Here is a 19,279-nt window from a genome sequence, read left to right on the forward strand (position 1 = left end):
ACATTGTCATTAGTCAACAATGGTGACATATAGTATAGAATACGCAATTAACATTAACTTGATAAAACGAGTTTATAAGTTAGGACTAACAAATATGTCAAATAAGAAATTACATAACTAACAAACATAGATTCTAATAACAAATTACAATGAAAGTATTAGAAGATGACTAATCTAAAACTAAAGAGTCAAGGTCCAAAAGTCAGTTCAAAAGAAACCTCAACATTAAGCCTAGTAAGTTTGACTGTTTGAGTAGCCTGAGCCCACACATCCTTCACCGTGCACCAACACCATCGTTATCCACATGCAACCTCATTGCCTCTTATACAAATCGTCTTGATCCACACCTCTTGCATCGTGACGTCTAACCATGTCGAATACACGGCACCTGTGCCATGTTGCCTAACCACTTCATATTAATATCAAGTGGCACCCTCATCTGGAAAGTTGTTTGAAGCTTAACTAATTTGATGATTCGGTAATTGTTAATGGTGGAGCTACTTAGGGTTCGTTATCATATATCACTTTGGCTCGCCCACTTCTGATAATGTTTAGAAAACGGGAAGTCTTCTACTACAATCGCGTAGTGTTGTGCCCTTAAGGGTGATATGCTTAACACATTTTGCTCAAACCGTAGCCAATGGCGTAGCTAAAAACTAGCACTAAAAGGGTAAAAGTTTAAACAAGAATACTATTACCGGTTAAAAAAAAAACAAGAATACTATTGAATGACATAAAAATGTATGAATTATTACATCAATAATTAAAAAAGACAAAAAGTAAGTCTCCCTAAAACAATTATAATTGTGCACGACAATTGCTCATATTTTAAAATCTTTTCATGATTGTTTCACCGTCAAAATATATTTCTCGATATATGTAATCATAAACATGTCTTCAATTCGGTTCGCAAATCACTTATATAACCTTCATGGTAGAAAGTGCTCTCTCTATAGCGACAATTGCAACTGGATGAATCAATGTCAATGTTATGAGGAAGTAAACTGACAGATAAACTTGGTTTTTCTGTTTCAACCATTTTTTCTTGAAGTTGACTAATTTCTTTCATTTTTTTTCCCGAAGTACCTTAATAGGATCTATTTTTTATTTGAGTTGCTTGAGATGCCGTCAACTGATCCGTTGCTTTTCTTTTGTAATATTTCTTGAGAAAAGTTTTCATAATTTCAAATATTAAATTATAAAAGTTTTGACTTGCTGTTTGTAGGGAGAAATGTTTAAAGAACAAAAAAACGAATTACATTAGGGAAAGATTTAAAGAGAATGATAAGAGACAAATAAATTGTAAAAGCTTCAATTTTTATAGACGCAAGTACAATGTAAATCATGAATCGATTAAGAAGGCAAAAATGAATAATAAATATGTCCAAATATGAGACGAAAGCAAACTTTTTTCTTACTCCTATATTGGTTAGCAATATATATATATATTAAAAAGTAAAAAAACATGGGTTAGAACTTAAAAGTTTTTCTGTCGGCATGGGTGGAGTAGTCTTGTCCAAATTAAGACAAGTTTTGGAAGGAGATTACTAATATTTAAGACAAGTCATGTCCAGAAGGGTCAAATCTTGTTTCGCAGTGTAATATATATATGTTGCCCAGCCAATAGAAAATTAGCTTGAAATATCAGAGGGTTCAAATTGAACCCTCTCGCCCTATTGTGTCTACATCCCGGTCCGTAGCAATATCATCGTTAAAAGGGACTCAAAGCTGGTTATCGATTACATCAACATGATTTGTGACCCGTGAACAGGGTCAAGGATGAAGCCCTTGAACAGTAATATTCAGGCGTTAATTTCGTGTTTCTAACACATTTCGTTTCACCACATATTTAAAAAAGCAAACTTTGTAACCGATGCAGCCACCTTGATTGGCTATTCCTATTCCTCTCAAATGAGCTACAAATTCGACAAGGTGTGGTTGTAAACTTGTAATATGTATTATGGGCCTTTGGGGAGTATCCAAGTACAGGCCCATGTATATATTAGCCCAACCATCTGCCAACCCTAAACTCGAAGGGCGGGTCACATAAAAACCATCTAAAAGGCCCCGAACCCCGACTCGATCTATTTAACGTGCCTTAAACCCTGGGATGCTCACACGTATAGAGCCACAGCCACAGTGGGTAACATCCTTTTCTGATATATCAACTCCCTCCCTCCCTCTCTCCCTCTTCTCCCACCCACTCAAATACGACACTCACATTTATTGCAAACCCTAGATTCCTGCCCTAACTGACCTCATCCAAGATCTTCTGCAACTGATTTTGATCCTATGGCGGAGGAGGAGGTTCTAGTGGCCGCCGCGAGCCCTAAGCCGTCGGATCACAAACGCAAGCTCGACGAATTGGAGCCCGAGCAGGAATTGGTCCTCGAACAGCCGCCCAAAAGCTCCGGCGAGCTTCAGGACTCGACTGCAGAGCCCGATGCTGCCAATGAAGTTGACGCGTCGCCGCCGTCGGATGAATCTGACGCCAAACGGCCGCGTCTTGATGACAAGTCCGATGATACAGGTGATCTTTCAGCTCTCGATTTTGATTTCTAGGGTTTCTGGATCTTTCTGTAGGTACGCACATAGCGTTTCAGTAGCAATATCATTAGAGCTTTAGGTTGATATGCTTATTATTATGAATTATGAGGCTAATTATGAAGCAACAGATTAGGATTTGTATTATGGAGTTTCGTGCCATGTTACCTGTGTTCACAAGAGTTTGCTTTGAATTTGATGATGACAGCGAGAGCGAATGGTCACCAGCAGAAGTCAGATGATGCTCCAAAGGAGAATGACGGTGACGAGGTAGTGCCGGGTCCTGAATTTGTTGACCTTACGGAAACAGTCGCTGCTCCTTCACAGCCTGCATTTGTGGACCTCACGGAAACAGCAGTCGAGGAACAACAAAATGGCACTAACGGCGAGACAATCGACGGCCAAAAGCCTTCTGTTGAGGATTCTGCGGTGGACGGTGCTCAGGAACCCCCTCAAGAGGAGCCTCAGCCGTGCTCTGCAGAGCAAGGGGATGTTCTCCCTGTGCAACCAGAGGAAGGGGATGCTCTCCCGGTGAAAGAAGAGCCAGGGGATGCTCTCCCTGAGCAACAAGAGAAAACCGATACTCTCCCTGAGCAGCAAGAGCAAGGTGATGCTTTCTCTGGGCGGCAAGAGCAAGGGGATACTATCTCTTCCCAACAGGATGAACTTTCTGAAAATGAGGCTGTCACGCACAGAATGGAGGTTCCTAATAATAAGGTCCGCTGAATATGCGTATATTCTGTTGTGCTAATGATTTATGCAATGTGAATATTTTGTACATCATGTTGTACTGCAACTGTGTGACCTTAAATGTTATTTGATTTGGGAACCAACAGTCAAGTTTAACACGGTTGTTGCAATCTCTGCATTCCTCCAACAGTCAAGACGTGCCTTTACTTTCTGTGGAATTCTACAGTAAAAGTGAGTTGTAAAAGAATATCCATATTCTGTGGAATTCTGACAAAAGCATTCAATTGCAGGTTGGGGTTCTGATTGGCAAGGCCGGGGATACTATTCGGTACTTGCAATACAATTCTAGAGCAAAAATTCAAATCACAAGAGATGCTGATGCAGATCCATATTCTACTACAAGGCCTGTAGAGATAACAGGAAGTTTGGAAAGTATCAGCAAAGCTGAAAAGCTTATAAACGCTGTTATTGCAGAGGTTTGGTGCTGTCTTTGACTCAGATTTGCTGTGCTTTTCTCTTACAATCATGCATATTTGGATTTCTATATCTTCATATCGTGCTGAATTCAATGTACCTTTTTGGTAGGCTGATGCAGGGGGTTCTCCTTCTCTGGTGGCTAGGGGCGTTGCTGCCGCACAGGTAGTTGCAGCTGCAGAACAAATTCAGATACAAGTACCAAATGACAAAGTAAGTTCTATTAGTGCTCTTATGGTGGCTTTCCTTTTGATAATGCTGTATGTAAGACATTTCTTTTATTTGCCAGGTTGGTTTGATAATAGGCAGAATGGGGGACACCATTAAAAGTCTGCAGGCCAAAACAGGGGCCCGTATTCAGGTACTGTATTTTTATGCCTTGCCTTGGTTCGATGCATGTTATAACATTGTTGCTTATTTTTGTTGGCATCCCGTGTTTACTGACCTATCCTTTTATACTTGTTAATTTAGCTGATACCTCAACATCCTCCAAAGGGTGATGAATCCAAAGAAAGGACGGTGCGAGTAAGTGGCAATAGGAAGGAAATTGACATGGCCAAGGAATTGATAAACGAGGTTATGAATCAGGTTAGTTCTTGGCCTGATGGTTTTCTCTTTTAAATAGTAACTCTGTTGGTGTTTAATTTGTGGTTGTGTTGTTGTGGTGGTTATTTTTATATTTTATTGCAATGATGTGGTTATTAGAACTATTGTCAGTGTAGTGTTTTGAGTTCTCGTGCCTTGTTCCTCTTTATGATCTTGTATTCCCTCTTGCCATGTTCCTATACAACAAATGGTTGGTTTATTTGTAAACTTGAGATTTGTGTTTGGGAGTGCCACTAGGAGTATGGTGAGCTGCTTGTTTACCATATGGTCAATATATAGATGCTCTTTAATCATGGACCATAGAATGAAGAATTAGTTGTTTGTGGATAAATAAATTTGATTGGAGCCATTTTAAGCTGTGCCAGGAAGCTCATGATTTATTGTCTTGACTCTTGAGTAGAAATCTGAGGTGTTTGGATGTCTTGGATGCGATAAGTTATGGTCAGTATGTAAGTATAAGCATCTAGTTCATTGTACATGTTCTATGCAATTTCTAAATAACAATATCAGAAGATTGGATAAGTAAAAATTTCCTTTGGCAACAATCGTTTATGGTTATGGAATGATTAGCTGTCGAATCAACTGTATTTGCATGCATGTGCCACCGTTCGATCCATATGAGGAAAAACTGTCACATTATATTCAATGGGAATAAGAGCCTGAACCTTTGATCCTTAGACTTTGTAATATTGATGAATGATCTATGCCAAGGTCACTTAAATGCTGTTAGGAAGATCATGTATTGAATCAAAGATGCCGGTTGCCATGATTTTTTTGTGTTGAAGGTGCCGATTTCGAGTTGGTTGGCTTTAAAAATGCAGATTGCTATTGCCTTGTCCATGGGGTCAGCATGGCTTAGAACAACAACTATTCATTCTCATCCACTGAAGAGAGGTATCAGGCTTATAACTCGCGATTGCAGGATGTTTATAGTTGGTAAGATTGCTTTGAGACCTGAAAGTTGAAAATCATAATTCAGTAAGACTATATCACATTAGCCTTAGGGCTCATAAGCAACTCCCTCGTACTATGCATTAGAAGTCTTTAGAAATTTCTTTTTATTACTGGTGACTTGTTTTGATCTTCGCTTCTGTATTCAAAGTATATGGGAACATTTGACCTGGTATGCATGCTTTTAGTGTACACGGTCATTCTAAAGTTAGGATAGATGCTATAGTATAATATACGATCCCAATACATGTGTTAGCCATTTGAGCCGAGCTGATATGTGCTGAAACATGTTGCATGTATACATCAATTATAGCTGACAGTCTGAAATAGTAATCAGTTTACCATGTTCCTTTCAATCCATTGATACATTTGGTGGCCTTATTAGTAGTTCACGCTTCATCCTGACTTGTCAAATGTGATTAATAAATCTGTCAAATGCTTTGAGTTCCTTGTATCGTTGTAATCATAAATTGGAGTCATCAGTTATGGCCCATTTGACTAGGAAGTTCTAGGAAAACAAATCTGATTATTACTCTTGCTGCTAATTTTCTGCCCAGGGTTATGGAAGGATAATTGCAGAGTAAATCCAATCATCACTAAAACTTGACCATTGCACTGAAAATATAGTTTGAGTAGTAGTGGTTCATGATCTAAGACATTATGTAATAACAATACTGGACGCTGCCAAAGGGTTTGCAGATGGTTTAACTTTACAAAGACATTTCTCAAATCATCTTTATATCTCAAATAAATATGTTTTAATTTTAACATGTCCCATTCTTTGTACTTGGCTGATGAGAGAGGGACTGTGGTGCCCGATTAATTGTTTTAGGGCTTAAATATCTTTTTCTTTGTTGAGTATATTTCAGTTGAATTCTTTGGTGCCTACAACTTGCCTTTTATATTTGTATCCCTTTTCTTCTGATGTTATCTGTATGTGGGGCGGCAGTTATATGCTGTTTGTTGCCCCTGACTTCTTTTTAGTTAATTCTATATCAGGGTTGTTTATGGCAATTTCCCAATTGTTCTCCCTATGTGTTCATCTCCTTCAGTTAATAGATGCCACAGAGCACTCGAATTTTAAGAACAGGAGATATGGTTAAAGAAGCAACTTCTACATTAAAATTTTTTATTTATTTTTTAGAAGTTCATATGTGAAATCATTTATTTCTCTGTATTGATGATTTCTTTCTATGATTTCCTTTGAATAGACTGTGAGGCCATCCAGTGGTTTTAACCATCAGGCTTATCGGTCCCATGGACCAGGTGGACCTCAATGGGGTCCACGAGGTTCTCGTCCATCCCAGCACTCTTCATATGATTATCAGCAACAACGAGGACCGTACCAGTCCCGGAATACTCAGTACCCTCCTACATATGGGAGTTATCCTCAACATATGGGTCCTAGAAGTGGCTTTGGTCCTGGTTGGGAGCAAAGGCCACCTCCAAACATGCAGGGGATGCCTCCACATGGCGGTGGTTATGATTACTATGGCGGACACGGAGGGGAAGCCCCAGCACAACATTCTGCTCGTGGCCCTTCTCCCAACCCTACAATGGGTGGACCTCCATCCCAAGCAAACTACAATTATGGACATCCACATGGTTCAGACTATAGGCATCCGGCTCCTTATTCTCATTCTGCACCTCCTCAGCATGGCTATGGGCATGGATATGAAGAACCAAAATATGATAATCATGCTCCAACTCAGCACCCCTATGGAGGACATGGAGCTTCTCAGCCGTATCCACAAACTGGAGCTCAGTCAGGCTATGGTCCGCAGCAGAATTTTGGTAAGCCACCAGCATATACCATGCCATCTCAGGGTCCACCTCCCCAGTCTTATGGTGCTCCCCCTATGGCTAGCCAACCAGGAGAAGCGGTTTATCAGACCCCAGCTCAGTCATATGGTCAGAATGTCCCAGCTCAACAGCCATATCCATATGCATCCACTGCACCTGCACAGCAGCCTTATGCTCCGTATGGTTCTGCCACAGCTACTGATGGGTATAATCAGCCACCAACTGCTTCAACCGGTGGTTATCCACAGCAAGGAGGGCAGCCTGCTAGTTATGGTCAGCCTGCACCTGGCTATGCACAAGCACCAGCAGGATATGCACAATACCCAACGACCCAACAAGGTTATCCTGAGCAACCTGCTTCATATACTGGGGGTTATGGGTACCAAGGGTCTCAAGATCCTGCCTATGGAGGTGTCTCTGCACCTGCCTATGGTGCAGCTCCAGTTGCGCAACAGGGCTTTGCTCAACCAGCACCTGCAGCAGCTGTGCCGCAGCCGGGTTACACCCAGCCAGCACCGGCAACAACTCAACAAACTTATGATCAGTCTGTCCCGCAGTCGGGTGTTTATGGGAAAACAGTGTCACCTCAGCCTGGCTACACTCAGTACGAGTCGAGTCAAATGTATGCCACACCTCGTTGAGTGATATTAATGTAGTTGAGAGCTTCATGTCGTGGCTGATGTGCCATGTTCATCTTTTGGTTCTAGTTAGTAAGTAGTTAGGCCTTTCTGACTGGATCGTTCATGGAACCTTGCACTTGCTGCTTTTATTCATGTAACGCAGAGTTGATGCTTTCTTAAAATTCTGAAACTTGACCATGAGTCGCTGATAATGAATCTTATGCTAGTGTCAACATTTCAATATTTCAATCTGTTCGTTCCATTTTTCTTTGTTCTTCCCCCTCCCCCAAAGAACCAGGTTGGTAGAGGCTCTGTTATTTGGATTTATAGCAATTCAACATCAATCAGAGTTACTGATCAGATTTTACTTCTTTAGCAAAACTGTTATCACAATTTTCCGAATTCTCACAGAAATCTTATGTATCATAGAAGAGAATCACCACCAAATGTTCCGAGTTACTTTAACGGGGGTCTGCGTTACCTTAGTGTAAAGTGTGAACTGTAAAGAAACCCAAATGAGAGAGAGTAAAATTATGAGATCATATATGTTTATCAAATCGAGGTGTGTCCAACGATGGCAGAGGGTTCCAGCTTTCTGTGTAATAGATATCTTGTGGGATACGCAACAGTCAAGGGGTCCGATTCTGACATACATTTTTGGGCCACCTCACCCTCCTCGCCTAACTCATTTATTATCTTACTCCATGTCCTCATTCTCCCATCATCACTCACATTCCTACACATTTACACCAACGCTATATAGAACTAGAAACATCTATACAATTTTGATGAGATTATTATATTCTCTCCTCAGAGCTTTGTGGATATCTGTATTTATTTTTACGATGTAAATTTTTATTTTATATTTATTTTTTAATTGAATTTTCACATTCATCGTCTAGTATTTAGATACTGATGTATAGATTATCTCTACAAAATTTCAACCAATTTAGTTATCATTAAGACACTCAAAACTGTATTTTTCTGTTATAAACATAAACGGTTCAAGTTCAACAAAATTATGTTCATCCATTGGTTTAATCGAGTTTGAGTGCCTTAATACCAAATTGGCTGAAATTTTGCACAGATGATATATACATTAGTATCTAAATACTAGACGGTGGAGATGTGAAAATTTGATTGAAAAGTGAATGTAAAGTGAAAATCCACACCGTAAAAATAAATTCGGACATCCGCACCGAGAAAATCTGATCCTCTCCTAATTTCATATTAGGTAACTTAATTCCTTCGGAACCTCAACTTTAACCTGCAGTGGTAGTTTTGTTGAAGGAAATCTGCAATAGTGGTGTTGCCTTAGAATTAGACTTTACGACAAAATGTATATAGTTGTCTAATGTTTTTTTTTAAAAAAACCGATTGCGCAGCGTTTTAGATGTCCTACGCCTATTTGGTGATATCGAGTTATTTATCAGTCATGTTTTCTTTTTAATGTTAATACTCTTTTTAGGTTTTACATACATAATATCAGTGGTACTTTAGGAAGAGACTTGGGTCTTGGGACAATAACAAGGTAGTCATAAATGCTACAAAAAACACATTGGGACAATCTGACCAATAACACTAAAATCATACACAGTGAAGCAGAGAGTGTACAAAAATATTTCCCTTGCAATCCTTGCAATCCATCAAAGTTATTTATAAACCAAATCACAAAATAGTAGTCAAACACTAAATCAAGGATTGAAGAACAAATCTCCACACTTGCATTTCCAGCTTATGGGTTTGTAATTCGACAACTCGTCACCTCCTCTAGAATAAGCAGGCCTCTTGGGGCTTGTTTTCCTAGTACTAGTAGTAGCCGCACCTCTGCTGCTACTGCGTTTTTCTCCATTGTTGTGTCTTTGGGGAGCCACCGGGACCTGCACCGCCACACAATGCCCACAACCAGTGCACGCCCTCATGCATTGCGGCGGCCTTGACCCAATCTGACGAGCGTTAATCCTTTCCCCTCCACCTGCATTTTCACTCTCCAAAACATGCCCTCGCTGAGAAAACGACTCTGTCAGAAGTTAATAGAACAAAAAATTTAGAAAGTTAGAGTTGGTTGGACTCTTACTGTGGCAGCTTCAGGTAGCTTGGTTGGAATTGGTCTTGTAGCTGGAATAGAAATGAAGATGAACTATGTTAGTAGATTGATTTGAGACTCGAGAATAAGAATAATGAAGTGAAATTTTAGTTACCTTCTGCTATGAAACTGAGGTGGGTACTGAAGCTTGAAACCAAAACTAGTAGGATGGGAATGATTAAGTGTCTATTTCTGTGCCAACAAACCCAACTTTGAGAGCTACCCATTTTTCAGAATTGAGAGACTTGGAATTTAGAAGCAGAGCCGCAAAAACACAGAGGTTTTCTTAGTGTGTGTGAAACCTTGAGAGCATGCAAGACAAGTAGGAGAGAGAGGTTGTAATTTAAAAACAGAGCAAACAGTTAGAGAGAGAGAAGCTTAAAATAGAGAAAGAGGTGAAATGGTGGCAGTGACAGCTACTAGAGGAATGTAAAAACTTGCTGAAAAGTGATGGAAGAGAGGTTTCAGAAATTGAATGCCACCTCCATTACACTGGGCTCTGTTTTTGCTCTGTTTCTCTCTGTTTTGATCAGTTTTCACTTTCACCTCCTCAAGTACTCTGTTATATATAGTGAATGATCGTATGCAACATCAAACGCTACGTGGGTATACACAGGCTACAGTACAAAATGGTGAGAGCTCACAAACGAAAGCGAGGGACCTCAGCAAAGCCTCGACTTCTGAGCCTCCCGAAAACCAGGTTTGTACAATCAATTATAAATCTGGTGCAAAAGAGATAGAGCTTTGCTTTAATGATCGGTTTGTGCACGCAGAAAAGGAAAGAAGAACATTGACAGCGCAACTCCGATAGCGACTAGCTTCTTGGGAGGTCGTTTTCTCTTCACTGTGGATATCAAAATCTTAGATATGGTTTTGGTTTTTGGTTTCTTGCTTCAATGGCTGGCTGGCTAGCTTGTTCTTCCATTTTCACACGCTACACTCAGAATGATGTCTCTCTTTCTCTCTTGGAAACATGTACGTAAATGGGGTACTTAAATTTAATCTTTTAACAGAAAATCCAGGCGCCCTGATTTGAGTCAGAGTAATCAGTAGTGTGATAATTGGCTGCATTAGATTTTGCATTGCATCATCAGTCAGTGATCGAAGCAATAATGGGATTAGTTATTCATCAAAGTCCCCAAGCTATTATTGGCCTAGGCTTCAGAATCAGATACCTTACGTGCTGCTTGGCCAATCTGAGTGAGCTTTCTATTTAGCCTTTACTTTGAAGGGAGGCGCTACTATCTTGGGTTGGAGACCATATCGAGTCATTTCTTCTTAATCGGGCAATTGTGTGCATTGTTCTATTGTCAGAAGTTCACAGAGGCTCAAAAACTATATATTTAGGAAATCCTATTTATGTGAAAGATCCCATCAGCAATAGGATGTGAATATACAGGACAAACAAACTATTCTCCATATCATACTTCAAATCAATTAAAGTTGACATCCTAATTCTCCAAGAAACAAATTTGATGAATGTAAAATAGGCTCTTGCATGACTCTGATTAGTGATTACAGTCATATGCCTCTTAATGTTACTTAGGAAGAAGTTGAGCGATTCTATAGTTAGTGAATGTAAATCTACAATTGAATAAATGGTGTGAGGTTTTGTTATATAAAGTTTTTGGTCCCTGGTGCAGAACGTAATGTCAAGCATGAAAGTGGCAGACAGAGTCTTTTTATGCATGAATCAAATCAAGTCTGAAGGGTAGTGAAGGCAAGCCAAGTGAAGCTCTATCTATGCAATATATATTGTCACCCCCGTGATTTGAAAAAATGCCAGTTTCTTCTTCTAAGGCATGGAGCTTCAGTGAGTAGTGACCACACTGATCCAGTTCTGCCAAAAATTGTACACCTTCAGTCCAGCTTCCAACTTTTTCTGATCTTATTCAATGTGGAAACTTTATGGACCACATTTACATATTCCTCGTGTAAAAATTTAAAACAGCATGTAGATACTCTGATAACTTCATGTATGTTTCAGAATTAGTATCATCGACTCATCAGACATCTAATATGCGTGAGTTTTACGTGGCGCAAACTGCTTCATATTTATTTCTAGATGGATTAGAAATGCTCAACTGGCATTCTAAGTTCTTAATAAATGATCTCAATGATAATAATATTAGAGGAGAAAGTGACTTGTAGTATCACATCAGCTAATGAGCATATTCAAGTAACACTACTTTCTTCAAGGGACATGTACATGTGGAAGGGGTTCTGTTTGTATTCTTTGTATTGATGCTCCATGATTGTCTCTTTCCTTTCAGGCCCAAAGTAGGTTTAATTTTCTCACCTGAGGCTGAATGTTGACAACACTCCCTTAGTCCCCTCTCTTTGCCAAGAAAAGAGTGTCGTAGGGCATAGGAGATTCTGCTGGATTTCAGTTGATAGCAAATTTATTCACCGACCTTGTCATACATGAAAATTGTCCACCATGTGTTGAATCACATCAGCTCCATCAGAATGTATACAATAAGTTTTCACCTGACCCACAGAAAGAGCATTAAAGATTTGATCAGTGATTCAGTATAGTATGAATGCTTTCTGAAAAAGAATTCAAAAATGGCAATGGTGAATTGCTGAGAGGTAACTTGACATAATTGTTCTTCAAGGAAAATCATAAATTTTCATTTTACCTGAATGGTACTGTGCGCAAGGTATTTTTGTCTACTCCCACTAAAACTCACATCAATCCTTTCCCAGCTCACTTTGGTCAAACCTCTGATCATTTCCTCTGTAATCACGCTTAGAAATAAGTGGAGAAAGGGAAAAAAAAGAAAAAAAGAAGACAACAAAATCAAGGAGCTAGAGCTAAATCAGCTAATGCATGATTAAAACTAACTATTCAGATCCTAATAATAACATGAACAAAAGAGGAATACTGAAGGGTCGTATTCCAATCCCATGAAAAACTGGATTTTTAACAGTTGAAATTTTTCTGTAGCTTTGGCATGTATAAGCATAAGAAACAGTTAATCAGTAAAGTTTCTAGTGAAGCATGATAAAGAACTAGCGTACCTTCAAAGTCAATATTCACATCATCCTCTGCAGAAACTTCTTCTTGAGTACCAGCAGTGTCTATCATTTCATGTACAATATGTGGATATTTGTCGTCTCTGGATAAATGCTTAGACTGGTGGAAAAGTTCATGGTAAGATTAACTCCAGATATAATCAAAGAATCTAAGTAGCTTCAAAATTACCTTCGGCAGCTCCTTCTTACGACGGATAGAAGATGTACTCCATCCCACGAGGTCTATAAGAGTCAAGTGTTCCAAATATATAATGGATGTATTAACAAGGGTTTGTTGAGTTTCAAGTTGAAAATAATGATTCACTCCAACATTTATCTGAAACATTGAGAAATAAAATAGAGACAACTAAATTAAGAGGATACGGTCATAATGGACATTTGCATAGGCAACATGACGCCTGAAGGACTTCAATGCAGATCTGCAGAGACAAGAAATGTTTTGATGGCATGTTATTGAATCATTTCCAACAGTTTCTGAGCATATGTTCCAAAACAAATGCAACTACAATTAGGAACTAAGGACTCACAAGAATTTAATATCTTCAGTATCATAAACCATCTGAAGTAAAAGGGGAGGTTTTCCTTTATCCCTATCAGTTAAAAAAAGATGTCTACCAGTTCTACCTAGACACCATGAAATCCGAGCTGCTGTTTTTTCAAGGATTTGAAAGCCACAAAACACTGGAACCTGAAATATGAAAAACCAGCCAATAATCAAAAAGAGAATCTAGACAGTAGCCTTTCCTCATAAAAGAGATTTGAAGCTTCACCATTCAATTAATTCCTGCTATGAACTAAATTCTTCATTCAACCAAAACAGAATATATAGTTTTAGTGTTTTACAATCGACTGGCACCAAAGTGTAACACATTTGTATAAGTGGAACTTCTGGCATTATAATAGAGAGCAAGTATACAACCATAAGCACCTAGACTCACCTGTTTATGCCCCCATGTACCTAGGTGCGGCGTTGCAGATGTTATAAAATTCACCGGCTCCAGTCCAGCAATTCTACTTTTCGCTTTCTGTTCCAACTGTGGATCCTCAACTCCATCGCCCCTACATTCACCATTTTCCTGCGAAACTTCCCTCGTGGTGCCACGTTCATATAGCCTGCCGATGGCATACCTTGCTATAAGGCCCCCTAACGAGTGACCAACAAACGAGATCTTCTCAACACTCCGATGCCGTTTTATCACAGATCTAACCTGAACAAAACAACAACACAAACAATCAGCTAGCTCAATACTCCACAACTGCTCTCAATCATACACACTGACACAATCTGATAAAGCCAAACAAACACATTAAACGAACAAACCTCTTCTGCCAATCTCTCTCCCATCACATCAACACCATCAAACGTCAACATTGAACAGTTACATTCACTGCCTGCAATCCAAAACTCACACATTACATCAAAAATCCAAAACACACTTTCCAAAATAAGAAACTTGAAAAAAAGATTCAAACTTTCAACTCACAATGCACAACAACATCTTCCGGGTACCTCTTCAGAAACTGGGTCGCTGCAAACCTCCAATCCTCGGCACTACCCCAAATCAAAAACACCTTAAAGTCTCAAACTTTGAACCATGCATCATTCAATAACAAAAACCCAGAATCACACTCACCTGCCCACAAGCCCGTTCACCATAATAACAAGATGGGTCGGGTTCATTTTCCGACCCGTTTCGTCATCCTCGGCCTCCATATCGAAACTCCCCTTCGCATCAGTAGTAGCGGTTTCGGATTTTAGACTAAAGCACCGAAATTTGGGGAGGTAACGAAACGCAGCGTTTTTGGTCTTGTTCTTCCTATTTTTTGTCGCTCTGTTTTTGATTCCATTGGAGGATACAGCTACGGAGCCGGCCTCCGATTCCAGCGAAGCCATGAGTTTAGTTGTTCTTGGTCCAAATGGCAGAGAGGCTTTTGGTTTGTTTATTTGCTTCTTGGTGCCCTTGTAGCGGGTTCGGACTTTTCAGTAGTGAAAAGTAAATTACTTGAAAAGTTGAAATTTCATATGTACGGCTGTGGGTCCACATTGGGTGTTACCCGCCGGAGATTGGCTTTTCCGGCGAGGTTTACTCGTGTGAGCATTTGTTTTGGTGTTAATTACGGAAGTTGTTTAGAGGGGTTTTGTTGGTTGAGTGATGGAAAAGCGAGGGTAGGTGTAGAAGCTTCTTGCTTCAGCTTAGGCAATTTCTTCTCAACGCGACTAATTTCCGTACTTGAATTATGCTTAATTACTCTTGGATTTTATGTTACAGCTCTGGAGAATAATAAGATACGATAGTTTTGTCGAGACGGAAATGAGAAACAAGTTTGTTGATGTTGCACGTATATTTGTTATTAACGCTTTGAATATTTTGTGTCGAGAATATTAAAAAAGTAAAATTGCGAAAGAGCTAAATTCAACGTTAGCCCCTCGACTTTTGCCAGACTCGCAAAACTACCGATGTGAATGTGGGACTGAAAGTCAAAATACGATCGTTCTAGAATTTGATGACTTTTGTTTAGCTTGTACCGTCAAATGACTCTTATCAGTATAAGCTTTATATGGAAGTCATTTGAGGACCCCTAGCTTATAAGAAAAATTGGGCCTTCAAAAGCCCAATTTTCAGCAAACAATTGCAATTAAGCCCAATGAGCGGAAGCCCAAAGGAAATGTTTACTGCGCTTTTGGTTTGATAACTGACGGGAGAGGTGAAAAGCTATGTGGAAGAGATGAAGAACTGGTGGTGGAGAGGAGAACAAAAGTTTGCAACTATTCTTTATAGTTGTCAAAACTCCATGGAGATTTTTTGGTGACCCGTGAGGATTTAATGGACTCTATTGCTCCTCCTCTTTGGTGCCAGGGGAAGCAAAATGGGTTTGGGTTTTAGGCTGAACCTCAAGTGTGGTTTTCCTATTCATAATTCTCATTGGCAAACCAATTCTCCTTCCAAGCTTCCATCTTCTTCTGGTGAGTGATCACACTTTTGCTTTGATATTTCCTTTAATTTTGCAAGCTTCAATTCATAATATTGTTTGAAGTTGAAGCAAAACTATTTATGTAATAGTTTCTGAGTCTGAGTGTGTAAGATGATCATATAGTTCATATTGAAAAAGGCATTTTCAAACTGAATGTTATGATTGTTTTAGTTGAGAGACAAAGAGCAATCCCAAATGTACTTCTAATTGGTCTTGTTCTGTGAAATTGATACAGTTAGAGGCAGGGAAGGCTCTTTCAGTTCAGCAGGGCTGTCCTTTCTGTCTGTTATATCTGAGGAATGTGAGACTTCTAGTAAAGATCCTCTGAAAGTGTACACGTGTCCATCTGCATCCCCACAACTCTTGGATGATGGTTTATCAGAAATGGAAGAGAAGGTTTTCCCTTGCACTGATTTGTGTATAGAAAGTGGAATTCTTTTCGTAGTTTTTACCTAAAGAAAATCTTATGATTGGTTTTGACCTTTCAGATGAACCCTAGGAGGATGTCAAAGAGTGGCTCAGCTAACATGATTGATGATAAAGAGTACAGCTTTATGTCCAGTGCAGGGTTAAGAACATCTCATTATACCTTGTTACTGCAGAATCTTAATGTTTTGGAGGAGACTTTTGCTGATTCAGGTGTGTCAAAGTTGGAAAAGGAGATCCTGTTGCAATTAGGAAGGCTCGGAGCTCTGAAGTTATTTGAGATCTGTCTATCAAGAACGCTTAAAACCTCGAGCTTTTTGGATTTATCTGACATACCTACTGAACCGATTGAAAAGCATAAGACGGAAAGGAAGAATATTGTCCGTTCCGGCAAAAAGGAAGAGCAAAAATCAAGGAAAAGAACATCATATGATTCCAAAAAGTTTTCTGGTACCTTGCCTGTGAAACAAATGAGGGAAGGTTTTAAAAAGCCTAATCCTTCATCAGTAAGAAGAGCATCAAACTCTAGAAGCCGAAGACTTATGATGGCTAAAAATGAGGCAGAAATGTCAGTTGGAGTTAAGGTAGTACTGATATTCAAGCATATGGATTTTAACTAAATTTACATGCTTAAAAGATGTTTTCACCAGCTATAGTTTTTGTATCATTACAGGTGATCGCCGACTTGGAGAGGCTTAAAGTAACATTAGAGAAGGAAACCGGTAAGGTACCGACCTTAAGATGCTGGGCAGAAGCAGCTGGAGTTGATGAAAAGGTGCTGCAACAACAACTGCATTTCGGCTGGTACTGCCAAGATGAGCTTGTAAGGAGCACTCGGTCCTTAGTTCTGTACCTTGCTCGAAATTATAGAGGACTTGGAGTAGCCTTAGATGATTTGTTACAGGTTTGTTTTAAACATATATTCTTGTAGTTGTTCACTGTTCTTGTTTTAATACAGCACTAGTTTTTTTTCTTTTTCTTCTTACCTTAAATATTTTGCAAGAGATTATGTTTTGCATTTGACATGACTATATTAGCATTTTTAGGTGTTTGAAAGAGTCATTATATTTAATCCTTAACTTAATGTAGAATGAATTATTTGGACTGGGTTAAATTCCCACTTGTGATATATTTAGAATGGGAAGAAGGATGAATGGGTCTACTTGGCAGTAACATTCCATTCTTTGTTGAACATTTAAACAGTTGATATACAAAAATATGTTTCAGATGTCAAAACATAATGCAGGATTCCAATTACAGAAAACACTGTGTTACAGAATTGTTACACGTACCCTGAATTTTATGTAATTTTTACTCTTCTTTTGATAGTTTCTCACTTAATGTTCTGTATATCTCAGGCTGGAAACCTGGGTCTCCTACAGGGTGCTGAAAGGTTTGATCCCTCACGGGGTTACAGATTCTCAACCTATGTCCAATACTGGATAAGAAAATCAATGTCAAGATTGGTGGCACAACATGCCAGAGGGATCAAAATTCCTGTATGTTTCTCTCTTCTTTGAAAGACCTTTAACAAACAATATGCATGTCAGTAGATGCTGTGGTTGATGGTTGACTTGTTTTCATTTTAGAACACGCTTAGTAAGGCAATAAATCGGATACAGAAGGCTCGAAAAGCCAATTACAACAGCCACATGAAATACCCAGATGATGAAGAAATAGCAAAGATTACAGGTCTTTCTTTGGCGAAAATCAGCTCGGCTAGCAGATGTCTTAGAGTTGTGGGTTCGGTAGATCATAAGATATGGGAATGCTCGGCCGGGACATATATGGTATATTAATCTAAACTCTCTGTCTCTCTTGCATATGTATTTATAGTTCTACATACATTTTCTCTATCACTAGGAAAATGAAGATCAGTATCCTAGCTTTCTGTATTATTTTGTAAACTCGAGTCATCTTACATGTTTAGCTATAAAAAATTTCCTAGTTAGCTACATGCGACAATTGGGAAGTCACAACGTTGGTGTTCCCTAATGATGTTTTCAGTGCTGGAAATTAAACTAGAAATCTTGTTTGCATTTTGGTCCAGGAATTTACTCCGGATATAGCAGTAGAGACTCCTGAAGAATCTGTCATGCGGCAGCACATGAAAAACGATATTCATGTTCTGCTGGAAGGCTTGAATTCAAGAGAAAAGAAAGTTTTGGCACTACGATATGGTCTAAACTACTGCAACCCCAAGTCACTTGAGGAGATCGGAAGGCTTTTCCATGTGAGCAAGGAGTGGATACGAAAGATAGAAAAGAATGCTCTGACCAAGCTGAGGAATGAAGAAAGCAACAAAAACTTGAGCCATTATTTGAAGCAGTGGTAAGTTTCAGAATAATGTCCGCAGCAACTCAAAAAGTTTAAGGTTCTGTATCAGAGCTAGTTGCTAGGCTGGGCGAATAGTCATCGGATATTGAGACTGTCACTACTTTCTGGGAAACATAATAGAATACACAAACTCACCATCACTATTGCAGCTGACAACTCTACCATGGGAATTTTTGTATCTCCCATTTGAGAATTATATGCCATATATGCTAGCATTCTTTCAGTTTCCTGGACTGGTTGGGAGAAGTTCATGTGCTGATTGTTCTTGTAGATCCTTCTCAGTTGACTGTATAGTGTATTTGTCACTGGTAGTCTGGTACATATGATGATATAATACTGTTATCTATAAATCCTTTTCACTAGCTCAAGGCCTCAAACCCTCGCTTATAAATTGATTACTTACCTTTTTTGAGGCACAATAATAAGAGATAACACATGAGTCCGGTTCAACACTAATTTTAATACTGTTTATTAGTCATTAGATTTTAAAACAATGAACTAGATCAATTTTAAATATGATGTCAACAAATAACTAATTAAGATGACAAGTGACGTGACATAACCTAATTTCATTACATAATCCCACATAAGTTAAAGATTTTGGATTTTTTGGTTCTTTATTCTCTTAGTTACCCAGTTAATTTGCTTAATTATGTAACTGAAATGGAAAATTGCTCCCACTTCACTTTAATATAAGTTCCTTAAATTTTATTTTTTTTTCGTCATTAAT

At 39.0% G+C, this 19,279-nt stretch overlaps 4 protein-coding genes across 4 annotated transcripts; 2 read left to right on the forward strand and 2 right to left on the reverse strand.

The window, feature by feature from the left end:
- The first annotated feature begins 2,182 nt into the window (after positions 1-2,182).
- On the forward strand, positions 2,183-7,935 carry LOC101291690. Its single transcript, XM_004291097.1, has 7 exons — positions 2,183-2,530; positions 2,753-3,261; positions 3,525-3,710; positions 3,820-3,921; positions 3,998-4,069; positions 4,180-4,296; positions 6,477-7,935. The coding sequence occupies exons 1-7, from the start codon at positions 2,293-2,295 to the stop codon at positions 7,707-7,709; spliced, it is 2,457 nt and encodes an 818-aa protein (XP_004291145.1). The 5' UTR covers positions 2,183-2,292; the 3' UTR covers positions 7,710-7,935.
- A 1,447-nt stretch (positions 7,936-9,382) lies between these two features.
- On the reverse strand, positions 9,383-10,734 carry LOC101296838 (EPIDERMAL PATTERNING FACTOR-like protein 2-like). The gene is made up of 3 exons (XM_004292785.1): positions 9,890-10,734; positions 9,766-9,806; positions 9,383-9,676 (listed from the first exon to the last, which is right to left on the reverse strand). The coding sequence occupies exons 1-3, from the start codon at positions 9,999-10,001 to the stop codon at positions 9,383-9,385; spliced, it is 447 nt and encodes a 148-aa protein (XP_004292833.1). The 5' UTR covers positions 10,002-10,734.
- Positions 10,735-11,809: 1,075 nt separating this feature from the next.
- Positions 11,810-14,722, reverse strand: LOC101291985 (protein FAM135B-like). The gene is made up of 10 exons (XM_004291098.1): positions 14,448-14,722; positions 14,298-14,365; positions 14,135-14,205; positions 13,752-14,021; positions 13,341-13,501; positions 13,177-13,232; positions 12,983-13,035; positions 12,799-12,913; positions 12,417-12,514; positions 11,810-12,264 (listed from the first exon to the last, which is right to left on the reverse strand). Exons 1-10 carry the CDS (start codon positions 14,705-14,707, stop codon positions 12,193-12,195), a joined length of 1,224 nt encoding a protein of 407 aa, XP_004291146.1. The 5' UTR covers positions 14,708-14,722; the 3' UTR covers positions 11,810-12,192.
- An 839-nt stretch (positions 14,723-15,561) lies between these two features.
- LOC101292275 (RNA polymerase sigma factor sigC-like) lies at positions 15,562-18,897 on the forward strand. The gene is made up of 7 exons (XM_004291099.1): positions 15,562-15,778; positions 16,022-16,182; positions 16,275-16,796; positions 16,886-17,116; positions 17,571-17,711; positions 17,802-18,002; positions 18,263-18,897. Exons 1-7 carry the CDS (start codon positions 15,682-15,684, stop codon positions 18,545-18,547), a joined length of 1,638 nt encoding a protein of 545 aa, XP_004291147.1. The 5' UTR covers positions 15,562-15,681; the 3' UTR covers positions 18,548-18,897.
- Positions 18,898-19,279: the final 382 nt, after the last annotated feature.

This window comes from Fragaria vesca, linkage group LG2 (assembly GCF_000184155.1).
Source record: "Fragaria vesca subsp. vesca linkage group LG2, FraVesHawaii_1.0, whole genome shotgun sequence".
Lineage (NCBI taxonomy): Eukaryota > Viridiplantae > Streptophyta > Magnoliopsida > Rosales > Rosaceae > Fragaria > Fragaria vesca.

Bases quoted from the DNA above. Each gene is read 5' to 3' on its own strand.
- LOC101291690 (XM_004291097.1), top strand. From the start codon at position 2,293: ATGGCGGAGGAGGAGGTTCTAGTGGCCGCCGCGAGCCCTAAGCCGTCG. The intron at 3,262-3,524 runs GTCCGCTGAATA...ATTCAATTGCAG, and splicing joins TGGAGGTTCCTAATAATAAG to GTTGGGGTTCTGATTGGCAA. The intron at 4,297-6,476 runs GTTAGTTCTTGG...TCCTTTGAATAG, and splicing joins TAAACGAGGTTATGAATCAG to ACTGTGAGGCCATCCAGTGG.
- LOC101296838 (XM_004292785.1), bottom strand. From the start codon at position 10,001: ATGGGTAGCTCTCAAAGTTGGGTTTGTTGGCACAGAAATAGACACTTA. The intron at 9,807-9,889 runs GTAACTAAAATT...TTTCTATTCCAG, and splicing joins CCTCAGTTTCATAGCAGAAG to CTACAAGACCAATTCCAACC. The intron at 9,677-9,765 runs GTAAGAGTCCAA...CATGTTTTGGAG, and splicing joins AGCTACCTGAAGCTGCCACA to AGTGAAAATGCAGGTGGAGG.
- LOC101291985 (XM_004291098.1), bottom strand. From the start codon at position 14,707: ATGGCTTCGCTGGAATCGGAGGCCGGCTCCGTAGCTGTATCCTCCAAT. The intron at 13,036-13,176 runs GTATCCTCTTAA...TGACTCTTATAG, and splicing joins TGCAAATGTCCATTATGACC to ACCTCGTGGGATGGAGTACA. The intron at 12,265-12,416 runs GTAAAATGAAAA...TCTGTGGGTCAG, and splicing joins TTGCGCACAGTACCATTCAG to GTGAAAACTTATTGTATACA.
- LOC101292275 (XM_004291099.1), top strand. From the start codon at position 15,682: ATGGGTTTGGGTTTTAGGCTGAACCTCAAGTGTGGTTTTCCTATTCAT. The intron at 15,779-16,021 runs GTGAGTGATCAC...AAATTGATACAG, and splicing joins CAAGCTTCCATCTTCTTCTG to TTAGAGGCAGGGAAGGCTCT. The intron at 17,117-17,570 runs GTTTGTTTTAAA...TGTATATCTCAG, and splicing joins CCTTAGATGATTTGTTACAG to GCTGGAAACCTGGGTCTCCT.